General features: G+C 32.8%; 1 protein-coding gene across 1 annotated transcript in view; it reads left to right on the forward strand.

The window, feature by feature from the left end:
* The window catches only part of LOC139525343 (E3 ubiquitin-protein ligase rnf213-alpha-like), a 163,452-nt gene that overhangs the window by 55,340 nt on the left and 84,036 nt on the right, over positions 1–24,076 (forward strand). Inside the window, exons 23-44 of the mRNA XM_071320553.1 lie at positions 1,345–1,632; positions 2,334–2,914; positions 6,311–6,464; positions 7,142–7,362; positions 9,445–9,597; positions 10,723–10,884; positions 11,461–12,100; positions 12,543–12,711; positions 13,317–13,453; positions 13,994–14,068; positions 14,741–14,847; positions 15,172–15,313; positions 15,664–15,859; positions 15,973–16,204; positions 16,731–16,886; positions 19,078–19,343; positions 20,541–20,709; positions 21,089–21,225; positions 21,400–21,597; positions 22,087–22,209; positions 22,562–22,682; positions 23,324–23,562. Of these exons, the coding sequence (XP_071176654.1) occupies positions 1,345–1,632; positions 2,334–2,914; positions 6,311–6,464; positions 7,142–7,362; positions 9,445–9,597; positions 10,723–10,884; positions 11,461–12,100; positions 12,543–12,711; positions 13,317–13,453; positions 13,994–14,068; positions 14,741–14,847; positions 15,172–15,313; positions 15,664–15,859; positions 15,973–16,204; positions 16,731–16,886; positions 19,078–19,343; positions 20,541–20,709; positions 21,089–21,225; positions 21,400–21,597; positions 22,087–22,209; positions 22,562–22,682; positions 23,324–23,562 (4,666 nt within the window). The remainder of the gene's footprint in view (positions 1–1,344; positions 1,633–2,333; positions 2,915–6,310; positions 6,465–7,141; positions 7,363–9,444; positions 9,598–10,722; positions 10,885–11,460; positions 12,101–12,542; positions 12,712–13,316; positions 13,454–13,993; positions 14,069–14,740; positions 14,848–15,171; positions 15,314–15,663; positions 15,860–15,972; positions 16,205–16,730; positions 16,887–19,077; positions 19,344–20,540; positions 20,710–21,088; positions 21,226–21,399; positions 21,598–22,086; positions 22,210–22,561; positions 22,683–23,323; positions 23,563–24,076) is intronic.

The raw sequence follows: 24,076 nt of genomic DNA on the forward strand, positions 1-24,076 counted from the left end.
AAATCAATTAAAGCAACCAATGATATCAAGCCCTCTGAAGAAAAGAAAAAATTTCTGAAATTTAATGGCCAACTCAAACAAATTTCATGTGTCTGCGACGTTAAGTGGTAGCCAGAAGCCCCATTCTAGTAAAAATCTCATGGGACTTGTGCAGAAGAACTGGTGATTGTCGGATCGGTCAAGTAATCATCTGAAATTGTTTGCATAATTGTAGTTGGTATTTTATTGAATCTTTGAGAAGTTACAAAATTGTTGCCGACCTGGTTTCCATCCATTTAGTGACAAAATGAGAAAGAGTCCTGACCATGTGTTTTCAATAAATACAATCTATAAATTCTAATCATTTTCTTTCTAATGGCATGTTATAGTCAAAATTGTGACTTAGTGCAGAAATACGAAGATAGATAGATACAAATTCTGTCAGCAGTAACTGTGCCATTTTCTGTAATCGACAACAAATTGCTTACAAATGAACAACAATTACCTGATGAAATAAAGCGCTGACAAGATCAAGCTGAAATCTAAAAGGCGCTTGAAATTTGTGTTACTGTCAAGCGTCAAATAATTTTTTAAAACCCTAATCTGATCAGGACAAAATTAACGAAAACTTACGGTTGCCAGATTTTCAATTTTCTAATAGTTTAAATGGCAACCAGTTATGCATTTTTGGTGGCCATTCAGTTTTTAAAGTTGCCCAGTTCTAGTACACTAGAATGAGGGCTGATATCTCAATAAAAAATAAAAATAAAATAGGGTGGGTGAGGATGGAATTTTGAATTCGCTAATGCCAAGTTGCAATGCATCTGCTAAATGCAGTTGTATTATCTAGAATGTCTAAATGAGGCGTGCAGTAATTAAAAAAAAGGATGATAATCAATTAACTATGGAGGTGTTTGGATATACGCCTGAGGCGCCCTACGGTTACCCATAGGTACCTATGGTTTGATATTTTATACACAAAATATCAAACCATAGGTACCTATGGGTAACCATAGGGCGCCTCAGGCGTATATCCAAACACACCCTATCTCTGCCTTTGGATAATTTGAAATAAGGGCCTTGTTCTGATTGGTTCCCTTCCCACATCTCACAAAGCAATTAGAGAGCGAGATTTCAAGAGAGGCCAGAGGGAATTCCTTATATCATTTATTGTTATTAATAGATATAAGATGAACTAAAATACCCAATCGGCAATAAAGGACAATTAATGCATTTTTTATGATACATCTCAACATGCTGTGTATTAATGATCCACTTTTATTGTTGATAAAAATATCAAGATATTCAATTTAAGATTAAGAAAACCCTTATTAAGCAGTTGATTTTGCTATATCTTTATTTCAGGTAATAAACCCAAGGCATTAGGTGAAGAATGTCAGAAGATGTTGAAGAAGTTCGTAGAAATCATACAGGATTTTGTTCAGAGATTAAAAGAGGGGACTGTTTTAGTCAAAACATTGAGAAAACTTATAGAAAAGCATGAAAACTTTCAAAAACTGATAATTGCAATGAAAATCGACAATGTTGAAGTCATCATGAATACACTAACCATAAGATCCAAAGAATTACAGGCTTTTGATCAAACTTACCAAGTTGTACGAGAATTTACTCATGTCAGTATTCACTGCAAAGGTAAGCTCAATTTCCTGCTTGCTTGCTATAAGAATAGTTTCATCTGGCAGTGGAAATTGGGAATGTCACAGACAGTGTGTTCAAATATTTTGGTACATTGTATTGCTTTGTTTGATATTCATATACATGTTTGCTTCTTTCATTCTTTTTGTTTTTCATGTTGACAATAAAATCACAATAGGGACCTTTGAAACCCTGACCTTCTGATAACTCAGACCTCTGTCACCTTGTCCATAAAATTGAGAATGGAAATGGGGAATGTGCCAAAGAGACAACAACCCGACCATAGAAAAAAACAACAGCAGAAGGTCACCAACAGGTCTTCAATGTAGCAAGAAATTCCCGCACCCGGAGGCGTCCTTCAACTGGCCCCTAAACAAATATATACTAGTTCAGTGATAATGAACGCCATACTAATTTCCAAATTGTACACAAGAAACTAAAATTCAAATAATACAAGACTAACAAAGGCCAGAGGCTCCTGACTTGGGACAGGTGCAAAAATGCAGCGGGGTTAAACATGTTTGTGAGATCTCAACCCTCCCCTATACCTCTAGCCAATGTAGAAAAGTAAATAGAATTAATGTAGGTTGTACATGCTGTCAGACCTGACCTTTATATATTTCTTGGTTCATTGATTTATGATTTTTTTATGCATATAGTAAATGCTAGTTTATAGGTTTTTTTCTTTTCCTTTATAGCTAATACTGCAAGTCTACTAACCAAGTTGCAAGTTTTTCAGGAACCAGATATGATTTCACTGAACAAACTTGTAACAACAGAACTACAAGAAAATTTAAAAGATCCAGAAAATTACAAACCGATGGTGACTGTGTTTGGTCTGCGTCAAGATGAATTGGATATACTACCCAAGATAATTGAACATTGTAAAGGTCTTCTTTTTATAAAGATTTGGGAAAAAAAAGGAACTGAATTACAAAAAAAACTTGGGAGAGATGTGAAGATAGATGAGGTATTTGACAAAGTGTGGCAACCAGCTTTAAAACAATGGAGGACTTTAAGTAAGAAGTTAAGATCAGGAGACATGCACTTCTCTGAATTTGATAAATGGTTCAAGACTAAAGATAGAAGTAATTTGAAGAAGGAGTTCCTGCTATTTGATAATGATGGGGATGATAGTTGGATAAAAGAAAGATTAGACCAGATAGAACGGCATGGAAATATCAGGAATTATTTGTATGGTGCAAAAGCTATAATGGAAGTAGTTGATGCATTTAATTTAAAGGGAAATTTCGATCAAATAAAAGACATAATTAAATTGGTATGTATTAACCATGATTAACTTAAAAAGTCTTGGGATGTGAATTAAATTTAAAGAAGGGAAAAAAGTGTACGAGTTTGGGGCCAAAAAGAGGCCCAAATAAACATTTTTCTAGTTTCCAGACAATAACTTGTAAAATGTCCTATGGATATCTCTGAAAATAATACCACAAGTTTCCATACCTCAAAGGGATGGTTAGAATTGGCTTTTAGTGGTTATGGTTCAAACTGTTAGGAAATTAGGAGCAAAAAAGGGGGAAAACAAGGGTTTCCTGGTTAATGGACAATTACTTTGAATGTACATTGTTGTATTTGAATGACATCTCTTTCACTGCTTTTAAATTATGTATAAAGAAATGTTGTATTGTTTTGAGGTGATTAGTTGTCAATTTATTTATAGAACTTACTTACTGTTTTAAAAATGCTGATTAAGGTTTATAAATTTAAGCCATGATTGTGTATGTAATTTTCTATTTTAAGACTTTTATGATGTATTTAAATGGGTAGTTATGGTTGCAAACTTCATAAATATTTTTATCGGTAATTCATACATTTTTCCTTTGATGTGTACTCGCTGATAATGTCAGTATGAGTGGACTGGCCGTGATATAAAAATTATTGGGTTAGTACGCAAATGACATGCGCGAATGCAACACGTAAGGATCTACTTTCCCCTTTCATTCACAGAATTGCGCGTGATTTTTATCTCAGAAACGAGATTTTTGGCGAATGAAACACTTGACATTGATTATAACTTTCAAAAAGTTAGTTTAGCCTTTTTTGTTGTGAAAAGTGAACAGAAAATGCATGAAAAAGCCGACAGACTTTAAAAAAATGCGTTATCTATAATTGATATATGAAGTACAACAAACACATCGTCCATGGTGTTCCAATCCGAGTTTTATTCATACAATACCAATACATAGCCTGGTGCCGTTCCAAGAAGTTTTCTTTTTCTGTTTCTTGAGAAGTATTTGTTTTACCTGTTCAGTCACTATAAAGTGTTGCAATTCATATTTAAACGAAACGCATAAATAGTGACCAAAAAGGTACCGCTATTGCATGAGAGAAGCTAGAAAAAAATGAAATTTACGCATTTTCAACATTTTTGTGGGACCATCATATACAATTTTAAAAGATGTGGTTTCATTGTCAATTTAATGACAGATATTCATAGAACAAAGAACAAAAAAGTGAACTTATTCATAGGATAAATTTTGAAAAAGGGGGTAACCGGGGCACCATTATGAAGTAGACAAGAAATGAGCTTGTTCAGATAATTTACAAATTACAGTCAGCTTTAATGAAAATATAATTATAACTTGATGCGTTGAACTTAGAAATGATGATACGATATGAATCATCCTATCAATAACTGAATAAGGGGTTAAAAATATACCAAAGTGTCCAAAGTCCACGATCACAATTAAATCACAGGAGTTTGAAATCCTATCAATAAGGGGTTTAAAATATACCAAAGTTGACTATCACAGTAGAGCTTCTCTTGAAGAGGAGCTAAAAATATACCAAAGGCGACTATCACAGTAGAGCTTCTCTTGAAGAGGAGCTAAAAATATACCAAAGGCGACTATCACAGTAGAGCTTCTCTTGAAGAGGAGCTAAAAATATACCAAAGGCGACTATCACAGTAGAGCTTTTTCTTGAAGAGGAGCTAAAAATATACCAAAGGTGACTATCACAGTAGAGCTTCTCTTGAAGAGGAGCTAAAAATATACCAAAGGCGACTATCACAGTAGCGCTTCTCTCGAAGAGGAGCTAGAAAGAAGCTCCTCTTCGAGAGAAGCTCTACTGTGATAGTCAACTTTGGTATATTTTTAACCCCTTATTGATAGGATTTCAAACTCCTGTGATTAAAATTGGGACCTCGTGATTTCATGTTTTTAAACCCTAGATTTCGGGATCAGGACCCTCCTATCCCCCCTCTATGTTGATGCTTTGTGAAAAATAAAGAAATCTGACTTACCGGTATGCTATCATTATATTTGCCATTGTTAGAGTCATGTCCAAAGCAGAATATTAATAAAACACATGCAATAATTCCTTTTCAATACTTTGTGCAAGAGAACGCCATGTTTACTGCACTGTGACAAAATTTCAAATGAAGTAATGCAGCCTGTGACGTCAAGTGTTATTCGCCGTGATTTGACGCGTAAAAGATGTTTGTTTGTTATTTTCTCTATTATTGTAGTAATTTTTATTTTTTTTAGATTACCGATAAATAGAATAAAGAACTTTTTGTTTTTGATACTGACTTTATCACAGAAAATATCAGGCTCGCCCTTCCGGCTCACCTGATATTTTACTGTAATAAAGTCAGTATCAAAAACAAAAAGTCCTTTATTCTATATATATTATTAAAATTTAAATGTAATGAGTGGAAAAATATAGTAATATGCAATATTGGGTCCTACTAAAAAGCGCCTGGGGAAGAAAAAAAGCGCCCAGTGAAAAGAAAGGGTGCCCGGGAAAAATATATAGATTTTGTATTGGCATGAGACAACTTTGTGTAGACGATATAAGTTATGCACATTATTTTTTAAATTTTAGACAAGTATTTTGCAAATTCAGATAATAGACATTTGTAATAAAGCACAAAAACAAGTATGAATTTTTCAATTTTAACAATAATATATGAATACTGTTTCGAAAGACAGATAATAATGGATCACTTTGTCCCAAAGATTTATAAAATGTTAGACATCAAAAAACATGATTTTCAAAAACGATATCAAAATGAAAAATGCCAAAACAACTTAAATTTCACAGATACATATTAATTTTATAAAATTAAAAGAGTTACACATTATTTAAGAACAGTAAAAGTGACACGCACATGTATATCAGCATCGGCAAATTACACAATTATACAATTATACTATGCATGTTAAAAGTGTTTGGTATAAAACCAATTTAAAAAAAAAAAAAAAAAGTATTCAAGAAACATTATTGTTATAAAATATTATTATTTTCTTCTCTCGGGTGCTTTATTTTCTCACCCCAGCGCTTTTTCTTTTCTCGGGTGCTCTCAGGCATTCCCGGGCGCTTTTTAGTAGGACCGGCAATATTTGATGGTAACAATATGCAGACAAACTCAATCCTTCTTTTCAAATAATCTGTGAAAAGATGTGTTCTATGTGATGTCATTGGGCATAGTCACCTATTTTTTATGACATCACAATAGGAAATTAAGAGGAAAGCTAAGAAAATTAACATCATAATTGAATTTATACCAATGAAGAACTGAGATCAAATTGAATTAAACATTTTGATAAGATAAAAATAATCAGCAGGTTAGGAAAAGGACAAATCATGTAAGAATTAGAGAAAAAAAAACGCCAGATCATACATATGAAGTTTGTGTTCATTTTTTGTACAGACTGGAGGTCAGGACACAGTGATGAAAAAATTGGACCAAAATCTGCTGACTACTTGCTCAATACTTGGAGAAGTAACTCCAGAAAGATCTGAATGTTTGAAAGATTTCATAAAATGTAAACCACTTGTTGATTGGATAAAAGAATCAATGCCAGGTAACTGTATTTGCTTTTTTACTGCACAATATTCTAGAATGTTAGTTACATAGAGATAGGATTGATATTATCATCAAGTATCTGATTGACTATTTTCTGACAGTTGCATTAGAATGAAGATAACTATTGCATTTTAAGCTCTGACGACATCAATTGGTGATGTTACTTGCAAATAAATGCCTTATGTACATGTATATGAATTCTTTAAATGTCATATGTCCTTGACCTCAAATGTCAGCTATCATAATCTCACCAGCTGGGTCAATATACACAAGGAATAATACTGATATGTAGCTTTGAACACAGATGCTACCCTATTTTTTATTTGACCTAAGTTCAGTCATCAAATTATTTGTGTCATTGAATCATCTTTGAAATGTACAATTCATCAGAAGGAACCAGTAGAAAACCAAGATATCAAAGAGAAAACAAAATATGATAAGTTGAGCAAGAGAAAAACCTACAAAAACAGTGGTGATCACATGTTCTCTGGAAGGGGATACACATTCAGCTCCACATGTGCACCCATCATGTTTAGATTTGGTAATATCATACTCTAAGATTTATTGGTCACTGTAATAAAAAGTGTCTTCTGTCTTTTTTCAAATCATATACAATGCAACAGTTCTCTGTTCAAAATATAGCAAGTTATTTTTTCCCTCTTATTTATTGAACAGGTGGATTAAAGGAGTTAAAAGTATTTGTAGACTTGGCCAGTATATCAGCAGGTGAAGGTGACATGGAGATTGCCAAGGTCAACTGTTTACATTCTGCTACAACTGGTTATGCTCCATTGATCTTTAATTTGGAAAAACACTGTAATACAAAGATTTTCCTAGAAAAATGCCAGGAAGTTTGGAAAGAATTAGATTCAAATCCTCAACTGCCACAGAAGTTGGTAAGTGATTGATGTAATAAGATTTTACAAATGTCAACATGATAAAATGTCTTACTCAACTCCTTATTGGAGTTATTACACTTTTAAAGTGACAAGTTTTACCAATTTTTGGCTTTTGTTGCTTATTGTCTTGAAAACTCCAATTGAAGATTTACGTACTTTGTGTTGTGTTTTGGCATTTTGAATTCTATACAAGTCTACAATGTTGGAGAGAGTCAATTGTTTAAGATACACATAGATCAAGGTGATCGACATCTTAGTGCTTCTATTGGGTATTCTCATGTATACCTTAATTAATTGTTTATTGATCACAATCAAAAATGAACATTTTGCAATCAAAGTATTAATTGAGAATAACATATCAGTCACAAATTATTATTTTTTTTTCAATTTGTGTTAACTTATTGTTTATTGCTTATCTAGAAGAATCGACAAAATTGTAAGTAATGAATGAAAGGAAATTTTAAGCATGCTTTATATATTTATATACATATTATGTGTGGTTGTCAAATTGCATGCTTTATTTCATTGCTATTGTTTGATGGATTGATGAACAGATATATCATGTTATGGAGGGGTATTTGCAAAAATTACCAGTCAAGGGACTGTAAAGACCCAAGTCTGGTATTTTTCACAGATACCCATCCATAACATGATATATCTGTTTAATTACACCGAAAAGATTTTGATTGAAACTCTCTGTACAAGTGAAGATATTTTATTTTTTTCTTGAAAGCTGTATTCATTAACATATTTATGCATAATTTTGAGGATAAGAGTATATTATCATAGAACCCCAGGAATTATACATGTACTAATACGCGTTAAGTCACATTTTTATGTAAAGTCATACCGAAAATTTTTGGCGGGAAGATGCTTGAGAGATAAAAAAGGAATGTCCAAAATGGTAACTACCATGATATTTGAGGCAAATTTACCAGCAGTGGTGAAAAACAGGCAAGTTCATTTGAAAGGAGGAAAAAATATTGGAATATGCAAAAAATACACTGGCCATCAACCAATCAAAATCTGGCTTTCTGATATAAGGTGTAATTAGGGTCCCGCCTTTAGGCGGGTACCCTATAGTGATCAGTCTGTCCGTCCGTCCGTCCGTCTGTAACACTTTTGTGTCCGCTCCATATCTAGAGAACCATTATGATTTCATACTTTATACTTTACATGTTTATTAACCACCACCAGAGGGTGTGTCATGATGTATGTGCAACTTCCTAGGTCAAAGGTCAAGGTAAAAAACTTTGGTTTCAGTTGACAACCCTGTGTCCTGTGGTGAAGATCGTGTCCGCTCTATATCTTGAGAACTGTTATGATTTCAAAGTTTATACTTGACATGTATATGAACCAACACCAGAGGGTGTGTCATAATTTATGAACGACTGCCTAGGGCAAAGTTCAAGGTCAAAAACTTTGGTTTCAGTTGACAACCCCATGTCCTATGGTAAAGATTGTGTCCGCTCTATATCTTGAGAACCGTTATCATTTTGAAGTTTATACCTGAAATGTATATAAACCAACATCAAAGGGTATGTCATAATTTATGTACAACTTCCTAGGTCAAAGGTCAAGGTCAAAAACTTTGGTTTCAGTTGACAACCCCATGTCCTATGGGAAAGATCGTGTCCGCTCTATATCTTGAGAACCGTTGTCATTTCAAAGTTTATACTTGACATCTATATAAACCAACATCAAAGGGTGTGTCATAATTTATGTACAACTTCCTAGGTCAAAGGTCAAGGTCAAAAACTTTGGTTTCAGTTGACAACCCCATGTCCTATGGGAAAGATCGTGTCCGCTCTATATCTTGAGAACCGTTATCATTTCAAAGTTTATACTTGACATGTTTATAAACCAACACCAAAGGGTGTGTCATAATTTATTTACAACTTCCTAGGTCAAAGGTCAAGGTCAAAAACTTTGATTTCAGTTGTCAAACCCATGTCCTATGGTAAAGATACAATTTTTTAATGCACATTATTCACAGCGGGGCCCACAGAGATGGCTCCCATCTCAATGATATCTAGTTATTTTAAAAAATCTCTTTATCATCATTCTTAAAACTTTCAGCTTGATACAAAAAGACAGCTTGATTGGCTACAATCAGTGAAAAAATCTCATGGGTCTGTAGAAGTTACCTCCCTTGCTCAAGCTGAAGCTATCAATGGAAAGGGTATATACCAAGTTGGAAACATACAGAAGAAAACATTTCTGAAGATTCCAGTAAGTTCTAATGGAATGAAATGGTTGCTAAGTTTTAAGATTTATTATGGAATTGCATTAAGAATTTTGAAGTTCTTAAGTTTTCACTTTATTAGTTTTTGTCTCTCAACAATCTTAATAAAAGCAAAAACTCTAAAATTGGTACGGATGAAATTTTGCACAGTTGTCATGCATATTTTTTAGATGCATGTATGAGTAGGTTCATTAGCCTGTTTGTCTCTATTTAGTTTAAAATTTTAATTCAAGGTCAAATTTTTCGTTTTATGGAAAAGTTTAACCTTGTTGTGTCCAACTCAGTTGTGTGGAAAACACAGATGATTTGAAGTAATTTCTCACTCTCTGTAAAATTTACTTTTGACAAATGAATTTTAACCTCTGATGAGTTGATTCTAATTCTAGGTTAAGTTGAGTAAATTTCATAGCCCTGTCAATGTAAAAAAATGTCTCAGAGTTTGAAAGTAAGAAATTTCTTAAAATAAAGACTAATAGGATAGGTATAATATGCTATTTCAAAAAGATTCTTGATGGAAAATCAGCAGTTAATGAAGATGTGGTATGAGTGCCAATGAGACAACTCTCCATTCAAGTCACAATTAGTAAAAGTAAACTACCAAAAGAAAAAGTACAGTCTTTTTTGTCAATCATGATCAGTGGTTTAAGTTTTCATGTTTACAGGATGTATTATGGTATACTGTTGTCTGTCCATCTGTCATCAACATGTTGAACAATATCTCAAAAACGCTTTAACCAATTTGCATGAAACTTCAATGAATATATATCTATTGACTTATGATCCCTTTCGATTTTTATAAATTTTAGATTGTAGGGTTTCAAGTTATGGGATTTTATTCATTAAAAGAGGACAATTTTCCAGTTTCCAGACAATAACTCAAAATTGCTTAAAGCAGTTTTTATGATACTTTGGTGAATTGTATATATCTATTGACAGAAGCTTCTTTTATGTTTTTATAAGTTTTAGATTTTACTTTTCTGAGTTATGGGGTTTTATTCATTGAAAAAGCCTCCCACTAATGTTAGATTACTTTGACCTTTATTTTATATTTCATTGTCTTATTTAAGTTTGAATATTAAATTCAATAAGAAATTACCTATTTTTTGATACAGGAGTTGACAGATGTATTGGAGTTACGTGTTCCTGAAGAGGAAGGGAATATGGCTCAGAGAAACCATTACAGATATGATCAACTTCATGACCTCCAGTCACGTCTGATGTTAGTGGCAGGGAAAGCTGAGAAAGGCAAAGATGATGTGGATAGGTTTATGTTGGTAAGGTTTAGAATGACTAAAAGAAATTGACATGACCTTAGTTAAACTTGGATAAAGTGAAACATATCTCATGAAGTAAAAACAGTATTCTCTTATGGTTGTGGCCTGTCATCTATTTCTTGCATGAATAGATATTGCACAGAGTGTGATACAAAAAAAAGTCATACGAAAATCTAAATTAATTTGATTGGCTTATCAAGCATCACAAAATTTACTTAAGAAAATGCCTAATCCAAGTCAGAAATAGGACAGTTGTTATTTGTTCCTTTGATGTGTTTGAGCTTTTTGTTTTGCCATTTTGTTTTGAATTTCCTACGGAGGTCAGTATTTTTGTGATTTTACTTTTAAGTACCCTGACCATTAACCATTGTTTAGCCTTTTCCCTTCCAGTTCCATCTAGACAACAAAAATATGGTTCTTCATTTTGCACATCATTCAGAAGCAATCCAATAGTTTAATAACTCCCCTAAATAGTGGTTCCTATTGTTAATGTGTATTTAATGTTTTTTAGAATATGACTGTTGAATTTTCTGTAATGTATCTGTTGCAAGTACCTATATATATTTTTTTTTTCAGATCTTAGATTCAGTTGTAAGACTTGGAAATATTTACAAAAAACTGGTAACTGAAGGATGTGTGTTATTTTCACATTGGCATGTGAAATTTCTGTGTGACAAAAAGACTAAAGCATGTGCTTTTATAAACTTTGGATTTGGAGAGGACAGGCATACGTTAAAAGGTAGAATTGATGAGGAAAACCATGATGTCAGTTTTATCATTCCAAAACTCGCCAGATTTCTGGAGCAATGCCATGAGAAATGGCTGGACTATATTGACCAAAAGCGGGAAAAGTATTACTGTCTGAATTTCTTAACAATAGATCAAATGGTGATTTTACAACAGGAACTTGTCAAGGTAGGATCTGCCCAGGAACCAGCTGCTGTAATTTATCCATTGCTGTCTGCAGTAAAACATGGATGTACAAAGGACGATCTTGTTAAAGCCATGTCTGCTGCCAAACTTGATGTTGATAGAGCTGACACTGAGAGGGAAACACAGAAAGAAGATGAAGAGAAAGATAAAAATGAGGAGAAAGAAGAAGTATCAGATGATTTAAAAACTCAGACATTTTTCAATGAAATGACAAAATCAGGGTACCCCTTAGGGTTAGCCAGAGAAGCTTTAAAACATGTAGAGGCTGATGATATAGATGGAGGTAAAGTTTGGCATTCATGCCTGAACAATTAATAAAGTGAAGTTGAAATTAAACCAATGTGTTAGAAAAATAGAGTTGAATTATTGCAAATGAAAATAAACTCATCATAGATACAATGTACCAGGAAACAGAACCTTTCATGAGAATCAGTTCACAATAAGTTTAAGGAAACAAATCTAACTCTTTACCACCCTGTAAACCTGCCATACTTATTTTTTTTTAGATACAATGAATTTGTAAAGAAACATGTTTTAATAAGTAATTAGGTGAAATTTAAAAAATATATAATTTCAAATTGAAACTATAAGTCAGAAGAGCAATAGTTAAGGAACTAAACCTAACCTATAAAGTACATCCTTTTTTTTCATGATTTCTGAAAATTAATGTTGCAAATAATAGGATATAAGCCTTGATTCTCTGATAACTGAATATTTATAATCAGGAATTGTTTGGTGTATGGACAATGAAGATGAATATGGAACAGAAGAAGAAAGCATGAGTGAGACGGCACGTGACGAAGTTCCAGATTTCCATGGATGGACACAAACAGACCAGTCTCTAGCCTCTATAACTGAGGGCCTTGTTAATCAACTTGTTGGAGTGGGATCCAGGTAAAAAATTGTTTTTATGCCCCACCTACGATAATAGAGGGACATTATGTTTTCTTGTCCATTCGTTTGTCCATTCGTTCTTCCATTGGTGTGTTCGTCCATCTGTCCCACTTCAGGTCTTTGGTCAAGGTAGTTTTGAATGAAGTTGAAATCCAATTACAGTTTTTATCCCAATTTCACGTTCCACTGAACATAGAAAATAATACTGCGAGTGGGGCATCTTTGTACTATGGACACGTTCTTGTTTATATTTTTTTTTTTAAATAAGTCATTAATATATACTTTACATATGCAAATGATGAAATGAAACTACCTTTCAAATTATAATTAACCTTTATTCCACTCAATGTTTTTTAAATTTTTATTGAAATCAAATGTTTTCCATTAAATTCTAAGGAACTGAAAACAAAATGTAAAAAAATCATTTTTTTTTAAATTTTACATCAGATTCATCAGGTTTCGTTTTCAAAAAGAAATAAATGTAAAATCCCTTTACATGGCTTGATGATGCATTGATTAAAAGTAAAGAACTCTTTGATCATTATTATTTTACAGGTCAAAAGTCATTATACTGAAAATCAATCATTATTTTAATATTTTTGTAGAGAGAATTCTGTTGACAAATTGATTAAAACTTTAGAGGACTTGTGGAAGACATTCCTAGTGTCCATTTCATCAAGTGTGTCTGATTATCTCAGTGTAGAACATCTGGGCATCATTCTTAATAGGCTTAATGAGCAAGGTATATACATGTTTTTATACATATAAAAGAGTAATTCATGTAATGGCCATATTTAACTCCAATTATTAAATTCAATGTTTCAAGAAAAAAATAAAAACTTAGCATATGAAAAGACATTTGAGAAAGTTAAATAGAACATATGTTTTTCATCCAAAATAGACCAACAATATTGATTTTTGCAAGTTTTCTACCAACTTAAGGCCTAGGAAACATAGAGCACAGCTTCGACCAGCTAAATTTTCAAGTCAGATATGAAAATGTTATAAAAACATTATGTGAAAATATCTTTGTTGTCAATGCTTTTGCTCCATGTTCCTGTCTAAATAGAAATTGAAAAGTGAGTTGTCTACCATGTAGGTTAGATTGATAATAGAGAAACTAAAGAAAGCAGTCATCAAAGTACATGAAAATGGTTCAATAACTACAATAGTGTATAATGTATTTCCTGTTTGAATTTGTATATAAGAATTTATTAGTAATTTTTTAAAGGCATCAGTTCTAATTTTAAATGAAGACCAACTTGTTTGATATTTGTTTCAGATAACTTTACTGTAAACAGGACATTACTACCATGCTTTACTGCAGGAGAACCAAACTTGTTAATTTGTCCTCAAAGTAAGTCTCTTATGTATTTGAATAGCTAGATGAAAAAATATCTGATATTTAACAAATGTATTGGAATTTGTCTATGTTGATTGATTGTTTGATTGACTGATTGGTGTTTAATGCCACTTTCAGTTCTATAGTGCTGTTTTGTGGCTGTCAACTTTTATTGTTAGAAAAAGTCCCCAGAGAGGACCACTGACCGTAGGTAGGAAAACTGACAATCCTGAAAAACTGAGTAGAGCACACCTGCCAGGTGTGAAAGGAATATGTCTATAAAACCAGCCAGAAATGTTGTGTAATGATATTTGTCTATAAATCTTTTCTGTCTCCTTTTTCTCAGCAACTACAAGTGATAGCTTTTTGTTAAACTGCCAGCTAATCTTGCTATGCCATAGCGTGACCCAGATTAAGTGCCTTTGATACTATTTTTCCTGTTTGCTGTAAAAAGAAAATTTTCACTTTTTATATATTTAGCATGGGTATATTCAATGAGGACGCCTAGAGGGGGAGGGGATTGGGGTTGTTGCTCACAGTACTTCTCGGTATTCTGCCTTTATTTACAATGCTTTCAATTAACTTTAAACGACACAAATATAAAGTATCAAGTAATTCATCAAGATGTTACTTTTTCTCAAAAAAATGAAGAAAGAACACATTTTGAAATGTATCTATATATTTTAGGTGATATCTACAACACAGTATTATCAGTTTACAGTCATGAAGTGGACAGACCTTTACCACAATCTGAAGAAGTTCTGCTTTGTACACCCAGTACTACTCTGGATATGGTAAATAAATCTTGAAATATAAAATATTTTGGAATGTCCCTATTCAAATGCATTGATCGGTCCAAAAAAAAGGGGGGTTCCAACCCCTGGATCTGCCACTGCATATATAATTTGTGATTCTTATTTCTTATGTATGTTTGTATGATATAGCTTTATAGTATGATGACTATTTGTGTTGTTTTTTTCATAAATAGACTAAGTGAACAAGAAAAGCTCCTTTGGAGCCTCTATGTTGATACAATATATTATTTAGGTTTAATTCTTTTCATATTTTAAAACTTTACAAAAAAATCATTTTTTTTTTCAAATGATTGTTTCCTGCAGATTGAAATTTTCTGGAGACGAGCATTATTTGCCAACAATGACAGAGTGTATTGTCTAGTGAATGCTGATCTGCTTAATTACGATGTGAGTGACAAGGGAGAGAACTCACTAGAGAGACATCTCAGGAAAGCTGACAGTAAAGGTAACATTTACCTACACTTTTGTGATTTCAAGAAACATAAATTATTTTAGGAGTGAAAATTGTGTGTTTCATATCAATTATTAATATAAGGAATTAGTTAGGCTTATCTTGTAAAAGAAAATAAGAAGATGACAAAACCATTGAAAAAAGAAAAAGATGAAGAAACATCAATATTTAAGTCCACAAAATACCACACAGAAAATCAAAGATTGAACTCTAAAGTAATAAGTGTACTCTGATCCACTTGCCTCACTCCTCTTACAGTGAACAAGCTTTTATTAGAAGTCCTTGCATGTTTATATTGACATATGAACTGTTTCTGTGTTCATTATTTATTTCTCTTTTTGCAGGTATAAAATATAGATTGGTAGTTATATGTAGTAGTGAGAATGAGTACAGATCCAGAATAGTAGCTGCTCTAGACAAATACCACAAACCCCCATTACATACAGATGTCAACATGGTCAGGAAATATCTCCTGACAAAATTTAAAGTGGACAAATCAGACAAAGAATGGACACCAGCCTCAACTGTAGATTATGAAAGGTACAAAATTACAAACAAAAAGTGAGATTTGGAGAGTAACACACACTGATTAGATACTGTTGATGGTCTTTAAGATTTTTCTTTGGCATTAATGTTATTGTACCCTATTTCAGATGCAGTGTTCGTGTTGTAAAGTCATGGAGGGCAGGTGTGGGGAAGTCCCTGTACAAGAAAAGAATGGTAGAAAGTTTAGTGAAACAAGTCTCACCCGCACAGAACAGTATCACTATTCCACTTCATGAGAAGACATTAAATAATGATCAAATAATGGATGTTTTCAGGGAGGAAATTTTACCTCCACAGAAATACAGACCAAGAATATTCCACATTGATATATCTCATGAGGTAAGAACAAATACAATATTCCTCATTGATATATCTCATGAGGTTAGCAAAATCACAATATTCCTCATTGATATATCTCATGAGGTTAGCAAAATCACAATATTCCTCATTGATATATCTCATGAGGTTAGCAAAATCACATTATTCTTCATTGATATATCTCATGAGATAAGATTGTTGACACACTTCCACATTGATATATCTCATGTGGTTAGTACTTAGACAATATTCCACATCTACATATCTCATGTGGTTAGTACACAATATTCCACATCTACATATCTCATGTGGTTAGTACACAATATTCCACATCTACATATCTCATGTGGTTAGTACACAATATTCCATATTGATACATTTCATTATATAAGCTTTAACACACTATTCCACATTGATATATCTCATGTGGTTAGCAAAATTAGAATTACTTTGGCATCTCACTGGGAGAGAATGATGTGATAACATTTTTGATTCTAGTATTTTAAAATCATAATTTTTCTATTTGTGTATTTTTTATATGAATTAGGTCCAAGAAGGAGTGGATGTGTTCCTATTCCAGTTGTTGATACTTGGATGTATAGGCCATAGTTCTGGATATGTATGGAGGAGATCTGAGTTGGACTACTACATTATTGAGTCTATGCCTCTACTAGCTAGAGATACAGATGCACATGTTCAAGAGGTAAGGCTAAGTTGTTCCAGTAACTCCTAAAAAACTGATCAGAGTTTAATGAAACTTTCTTGTACAGAATATGCATGACATATTTGCAACTGGACATTAAGCAAGAAACAATCAATCAATCGGTGAAAGTTTCTTACAATCTTAACTATGTCATGCAATTATGCACCTCTTATTTTTCTTTTTTATCCAAATCGTATGGGTTTTCCTCAGTTATTCAGACCTTCACCATACTTTTTGTTCACGAAGAGATCATTATTATTTTTTATACGCCCGTCAAAATTTTGACGGGACGTATTATGGTATACAAATGTCCGGTGTCCGTCCGTCCGTCCGTCCGTCTGTCTGTCTGTCTGTCTGTCTGTCTGTCTGTCTGTCTGTCCGTCCATCCGTCTGTCCGTCCGTCCGTCTGTCTGTCCGGCGTAAACATGTCGCACCGTAACTTGAGAACGACTTATCTAAATTTCATGAAACTTAATATAGTTGTTTTTTATGATGGTCAAATGATCTGTATACTTTTTGGTGAAAATAAGATTTAAACTTTTTGAGTTACGGCACTTTGTAACTAAAATAGGGGTGTGTTTTTTTTTCACATGTGGACTGTATCTCAAAAACGATTCTTGATTATTGCTTAAAACTTTACACACTTCTTAGTCATATTAATCTTAATATCTGTATACTTTTTGGTGATGATTCAAAATTTCATTTTTGAGTTAATGAGTATTTTGTAAAAAAGGGGGAGGGTTTTTTACATGTCGCGCCGTATCTCAAAAACGATTTATGATTATTGCTTAAAACTTTACACACTTCTTTGTTATATTAATCTAAAGATCTGTACACTTTTTGGTGATGATTCAAAATTTCATTTTTGAGTTATTGAGTATTTTGTAAAAAAGGTGGAGGGGGTTTTTACATGTCGTGCCGTATCTCAAAAACGATTTATGATTATTGCTTAAAACTTTACACACTTCTTTTTTATATTAATCTAAAGATCTGTATACTTTTTGGTGATGACTCAAAATTTTATTTTTGAGTTATTGAGTATTTTGTAAAAAAGGGGAGGGTTTTTTTTACATGTCGCGCCGTATCTCAAAAACAATTTATGATTATTGCTTGAAACTGTACACACTTCTTTGTTATATTAATCTAAAGATCTGTATACTTTTTGGTTTGATTCAAAATTTTATTATAGTGATATTTGTAAAAAAAAAACAGGGTGGGGGGGTTTCACATGTCCCACCGTGTCTCAAAAGCAATAAATGGTAATTGCTTAAAACTTTCTCAGAAACTATTTATGATTATTGCATAAAACTTCCACACAAGACGTCGGGCGTATCATGCGCTCATGGCGTGGCTGTTTATTATCTCACCTTACCTGAAAGGTCAAGTGAGCTTTTCTCATCACTTGGTGTCTGTGGTTCGTCGGCGTCCGTCTTCCGTCGTCTGTAAACTTTTACAAAAATCTTCTCCTCTGAAACTACTTGGCCAAATTTAACCAAACTTGGCCACAATCATCCTAGGGGTATGTAGTTTAAAAAAAGAGTCTGATGACCAGTCAACCATTTAAGATGGCCACCATGGCTAAAAATAGAACATAGGGGTAAAATGTATATTTTGGCTTATATTTTTGAAACCAACTTATTTAGAGCAAATCTGACATTGGGTAAAATTGTTGATCAGGTCAAGATCTATCTGCCCTGAAATATTAAGACCAATCAGACAACCTGTTGTTGGGTTGCTGCCCCCTGAATTTGTAATTTTAAGGAAATTTTGCAGTTTTTGGTTATTATCTTGAATACTATTATAGATAGAGATAAACTGTACACAGCAATAATGTTTAGCAAAGTAAGTTCTCCAAATAAGTCAACATGACCAAAATTGTCAGTTGACCCCTTAAGGAGTTATTGCCCTTTATAGTCAATATTTAACAACTTTTTTTTTTTAATCTTGTACAAAAATCTTCTTCTCTGAAACTACTGGGCCAAATTTAACCAAACTTGGCCATAATTATCATTGGGGTATTTAGTTTTAGTATCTAATAGTATCCAATATTTAATGCTATTAATTATAATGTTATTCTTATTTTACAACACTTCCAAAACATCAGTAAATACAGGTGAGCGACACAAGCTCTTGAGAGCCTCTAATTTAATGTACCTCAAACATAAATAAATGATCCTTTTTATATTTACAGGGAAGGAAATTTAAATGTTTGCACCATTGCCTGGACATTTTACCTCACATAACCTGTAGATCTCCACAGGAAAGCCTAGACATCCTACGGCAGCCTGATGATTATACAATTCATGATAGATTGTTTGATAATATAGAGTTCAGGAGTAAAACATTCCAGAGACCATACCAATACCTGAAGAGGCTTGACACTAACAATAAACTTGACAGTGTTAATCCTAGCCAGCCAGAAGGAGATAAAAAGGATTGTTTAGTTGTCTTGCTCAGGTTTGTAAATTTTTTATTGATGACTTGAAAGGATGTAGGAATCTGAAAAATTACTAAATCAAATATGCTGATAATGGGTATGTTGCATTGATCTAGTTCAACAATTTAAAAAAATCATATTCTTAAACAACCTGACTTCTCCTATTCAGCAATAAAACCCTTGCTAAAATGGGTGTTCTTTTGATTGTGAGGAATGCATAAAAACACAGAAACTTTTTGTTGGAATATGGATGTTAATATATTTTTATTGATAAATAAAATACTATAGACAGCCTGTTTGATGCCCATTTATTGTTTATGCATGGAATTTAGAATATAGTTTATGATTGATAGAAAAATGAGACAATATATAGCTCCATTTAATTCAATAAATGAGGAGTATTATAAATTCAGGCACTCTGGTATATGTGATTAATCTTAGTAAGAGTTATATCATTTTGATAATCTTTATATTTTTCAGACACTGGTGTATAAGAGATCCATATTGATCTGAGTTATATCATTTTGAGGACCTTTGTATTTTTCAGACACTGTGGTATAAGAGATCCATCTTGGTCAGAGTTGAATCATTTTGAGGACCTTTGTATTTTTCAGACACTGGTGTATAAGAGATCCATATTGATCTGAGTTATATCATTTTGAGGACCTTTGTATTTTTCAGACACTGTGGTATAAGAGATCCATCTTGGTCAGAGTTGAATCATTTTGAGGACCTTTGTATTTTTCAGACACTGTGGTATAAGAGATCCATCTTGGTCAGAGTTGTATCATTTTGAGGACCTTTGTATTTTTCAGACACTGTGGTATAAGAGATCCATCTTGGTCAGAGTTGTATCATTTTGAGGACCTTTGTATTTTTCAGACACTGTGGTATAAGAGATCCATCTTGGTCAGAGTTGTATCATTTTGAGGACCTTTGTATTTTTCAGGCACTGTGGTATAAGAGATCCATCTTGGTCAGAGTTGTATCATTTTGAGGACCTTTGTATTTTTCAGACACTGTGGTATAAGAGATCCATCTTGGTCAGAGTTGTATCATTTTGAGGACCTTTGTATTTTTCAGGCACTGTGGTATAAGAGATCCATCTTGGTCAGAGTTGTATCATTTTGAGGACCTTTGTATTTTTCAGACACTGTGGTATAAGAGATCCATCTTGGTCAGAGTTGTATCATTTTGTTGACCTTTATATTTTTCAGACACTGTGGTATAAGAGATCCATCTTGGTCAGAGTTGTATCATTTTGTTAGCTTCCTGAACAAACAGTTACGAGACTTTGAGGTGTCAGCTTTCGTTGGTTTAGCTGCCTCCGAGGATTTACCAGGATTTTCTAAGTTTGTACTGAGATTTCTCATACAGATGTCCAGAGTGAGTGTGATTATTAACATCAGCTTAGAACTTAAAGGCCATGCTAAAAATGTATTCCTATTAGTTATAATAAAAAAATTATAAAGAAAAAATGACACAAAAAAAAATAATTATAAAATGTATTACTAGTATTGTTATTGGCAATAGAAGTATTTTGATTTGGAATAGACCCATTCCAATTATAATTTATTAGTGTTTCATAAAATATTGTATTCACTGTTATTCTAAAAAGTGTAGATTAAGTAACTTTAACATAAAAATAGATAAAAACAATAGATATTAGTGAAAATCTATTCAGAAATTTTAACAGGGAAAATTTTCATCAATTAGAACATGTGCATACTAAGAAAAAGTAATTTGATGGAATATTTATTTGCAGGATTTTTCCACGAGATCGTTAGAAGTGAGTGAAGAATCACCAATACAGCTGTTAAAGAGGCAGATAAGTCAGGGCGATGAAGAGGAGGAGGGCGATGTGGTACAACAATACAAAATGAGAAGAACATGGGAAACTAGGTAATGTTTTATCATAATAAATGAACCAAATTGTGCAATATGAAATCATAATAAAATATAGAATAAGGATAAGAGTAGAGAGAAAGATCAAAGGTAATGGACTTAAGATATATTATAGCAACTTTCCCTTACTTTAATTTAATTTTTTGTACAGTATATATTATATTTTTTCAGCCCTCATCCTTATTTATTCTTCAACCCAGACCATCACAGCATGACATTCCTTGGGTTCAACATTGAAAGAGGAAGTGGTAACTTGGTAGATCAGCAGACCGGGAAAGTTCTGGAGGCAGCTATCATGCAACATACCTTGTTTGATGCTTTAGTTGGAAACAGGGTCAATCTGTCTGAGAACTTTGATGCATTGCCTAGGTATGTGACTTTACATTACACTTAATTGTGATTGGTTTAAAGGCATTGCTAATATGGAATTTGAAGGGGATTACCTCGAATATGTTTTTTTAATGTCAGTTTGCGAAATACTGCATTTTCTACAATATAGATTTCTAGCTATCTTAAAAGGATTAACTTGAAACTTAATTCAGAGGCGCCATTGAATTTTTCTAGTAGAAGTTTTTGTTGTCTATGATGAAGTATACTTTTTTTTACTTGATGGTATGGATAGGACTAAATGTAAAAATTTGGAATTGCCTGTTGTCGTCAAAAAGATACCTTAACCATTGAAAAATTCAAAACTTTCTTCACTTTCAGATTTTGTTCTTCATGGTATCGATGTATATCCATCATGTCAACATTTTGCTTTTGTTTCCTTAATGCAAACTTATCTAAAAAATTTGTTAATTTAATAACCTATTATGGAAGAAAAGACCAGCATTAATAAAGGAAATTTTACTTTTTCAGACATGAGAAAATAAATAAACTGTGTAACGTGATGGGACTAGAGTATACGCATGACCCTGACGAGACATATGAATTGACAACAGACAATGTGAAGAAAATTCTGGCTATATATATGAGATTCAGGTAATAAAACATTCTCTCCAGGTAAAATATCTTGTAACAAACATTGAATATTTTAATTTTGTTAGATATTTATGTTTGAGATTTATGTAAGGAAAAGTTTAATTGAAAATCAGAATATATCATCAGATCCACACTATGAAACAATCTATAAGGATGCTGTTAATTTGAAATAATTCAGTCAAACAAGCTCTCTAAATAATAACATTTCAACTATCACAACATCTCTTGTATTATTCCATTTAGTAGTAAATTTTAGCCAAACTATTTACCAATATCAAATGTTTCATTTTTCAACCCCTCAGGAAAATTATCACATTCTTGTTATTGAGCAATATATATAATATTGTTTCAGGTGTAACATCCCAGTTATCATTATGGGAGAGACAGGATGTGGTAAAACTCGTCTTATAAAGTTTATGTGTTCACTACAACAACCTCCAGGACTTAAAGTAGAAAATATGATTCTTATGAAGGTAAGAGTAAGGTCTGTTTTTATTATACCCCCGCTCTGCTTTGAAAAAGAGGGGTATACTGTTTTACCTCTGTCTGTCTGTCAGTTTGTCCGTCCATCTGTCTGTCCATCTGTCTGTCCGTCAGTCCATCAATCCATTTGCCCCATGAATATTTTTCGTCACATTTTTCTCAGGAACTACAATACAAGGGTTTCTAAAATTTGGTTTCAGGTTTTATATAAGTCTGCAATACTGTGTGATGCGTTTTCAGATTCATCACTTGACAACTTCCTGTTTACAAAACACTTGTATGATTTTACACATGATAGCCAAGTTGAAAATTTCGTCACATTTTTCTCAGGAACAACAATACAAGGATTTCTGAAATTTGGTTTCAGGGTTTAAATAAGTCAACTATACCGTGTGATGTGTTTTCAGATTCATCACTCAACAACTTCCTGTTTACCGAACACATGATATTTTTACACTAGTAAAATTATCCACTTGCGGTGGGGGTATCATCAGTGAGCAGTAGCTCTTCATCAGTGAGCAGTAGCTCGCAGTTTCACTTGTTAAAAAGGTGTGCGATTTAAATGTAGGAAAAAAAAACCATTTTATGTGTGTTTTACGTTGATAACCTTCTATGTTCTTTCTTTGCACAGGTTCATGGTGGAACCAAGCCGTCTGATATAATAAGAAAAGTGAAGAAAGCAGAAGAAATTGCCAGTAAAAACTCTGCCAATTATAAAAACATGGACACTGTATTATTCTTTGATGAAGCGAATACAACCGAAGCCATTGGTGTAATCAAGGAAATCATGTGTGACAAATCTCTTGGAGGGAAACCAATTAATCTTCATGAGAGGCTGAAAATAGTGGCAGCTTGTAATCCATATAGAAAGTTAGTTTATACTGAAGATATCATGTGTGATAAATCTCTTGGAGGGAAACCAATCAATCTTTATACATGTACATGAAAAAACAAAAGTAGCAGAAAATTGCTTTTATTATTAATCTTTTTTCAAAGACAATTTCATTTTATTATGCAGTTAAGCTGCATTATGCGAGCACCCTAGATTTGTGTTCTACCCAATAAATCCTGAAATACTTGCCATTGTTATTATCTAGCTTGCTACTATGTTATATATAACTAATTGAACACTTTTTTAATACTTTTTATTCTGGATTACAAAAAATATGACCAGAAAAACCTTAAATGATCGTCGATTTATCCAAAAGTTTTAAAGTTACACATAGGAAGTAGTGCTTATTAAGAATCCTTGTGTAGTTCATTATGACTTGTGCTTTTAGCTAAGATGTCAAAGAACAATTGTATGAAATATTTAATCGCCGAAAATCTCTTAAGACAAGTAGTTTAGATTTCCCAAATGACAAAAGTCGTAGGAATATTGTTT

This window comes from Mytilus edulis, chromosome 5, assembly GCF_963676685.1.
Source record: "Mytilus edulis chromosome 5, xbMytEdul2.2, whole genome shotgun sequence".
NCBI classification, from domain to species: Eukaryota; Metazoa; Mollusca; class Bivalvia; order Mytilida; family Mytilidae; genus Mytilus; species Mytilus edulis.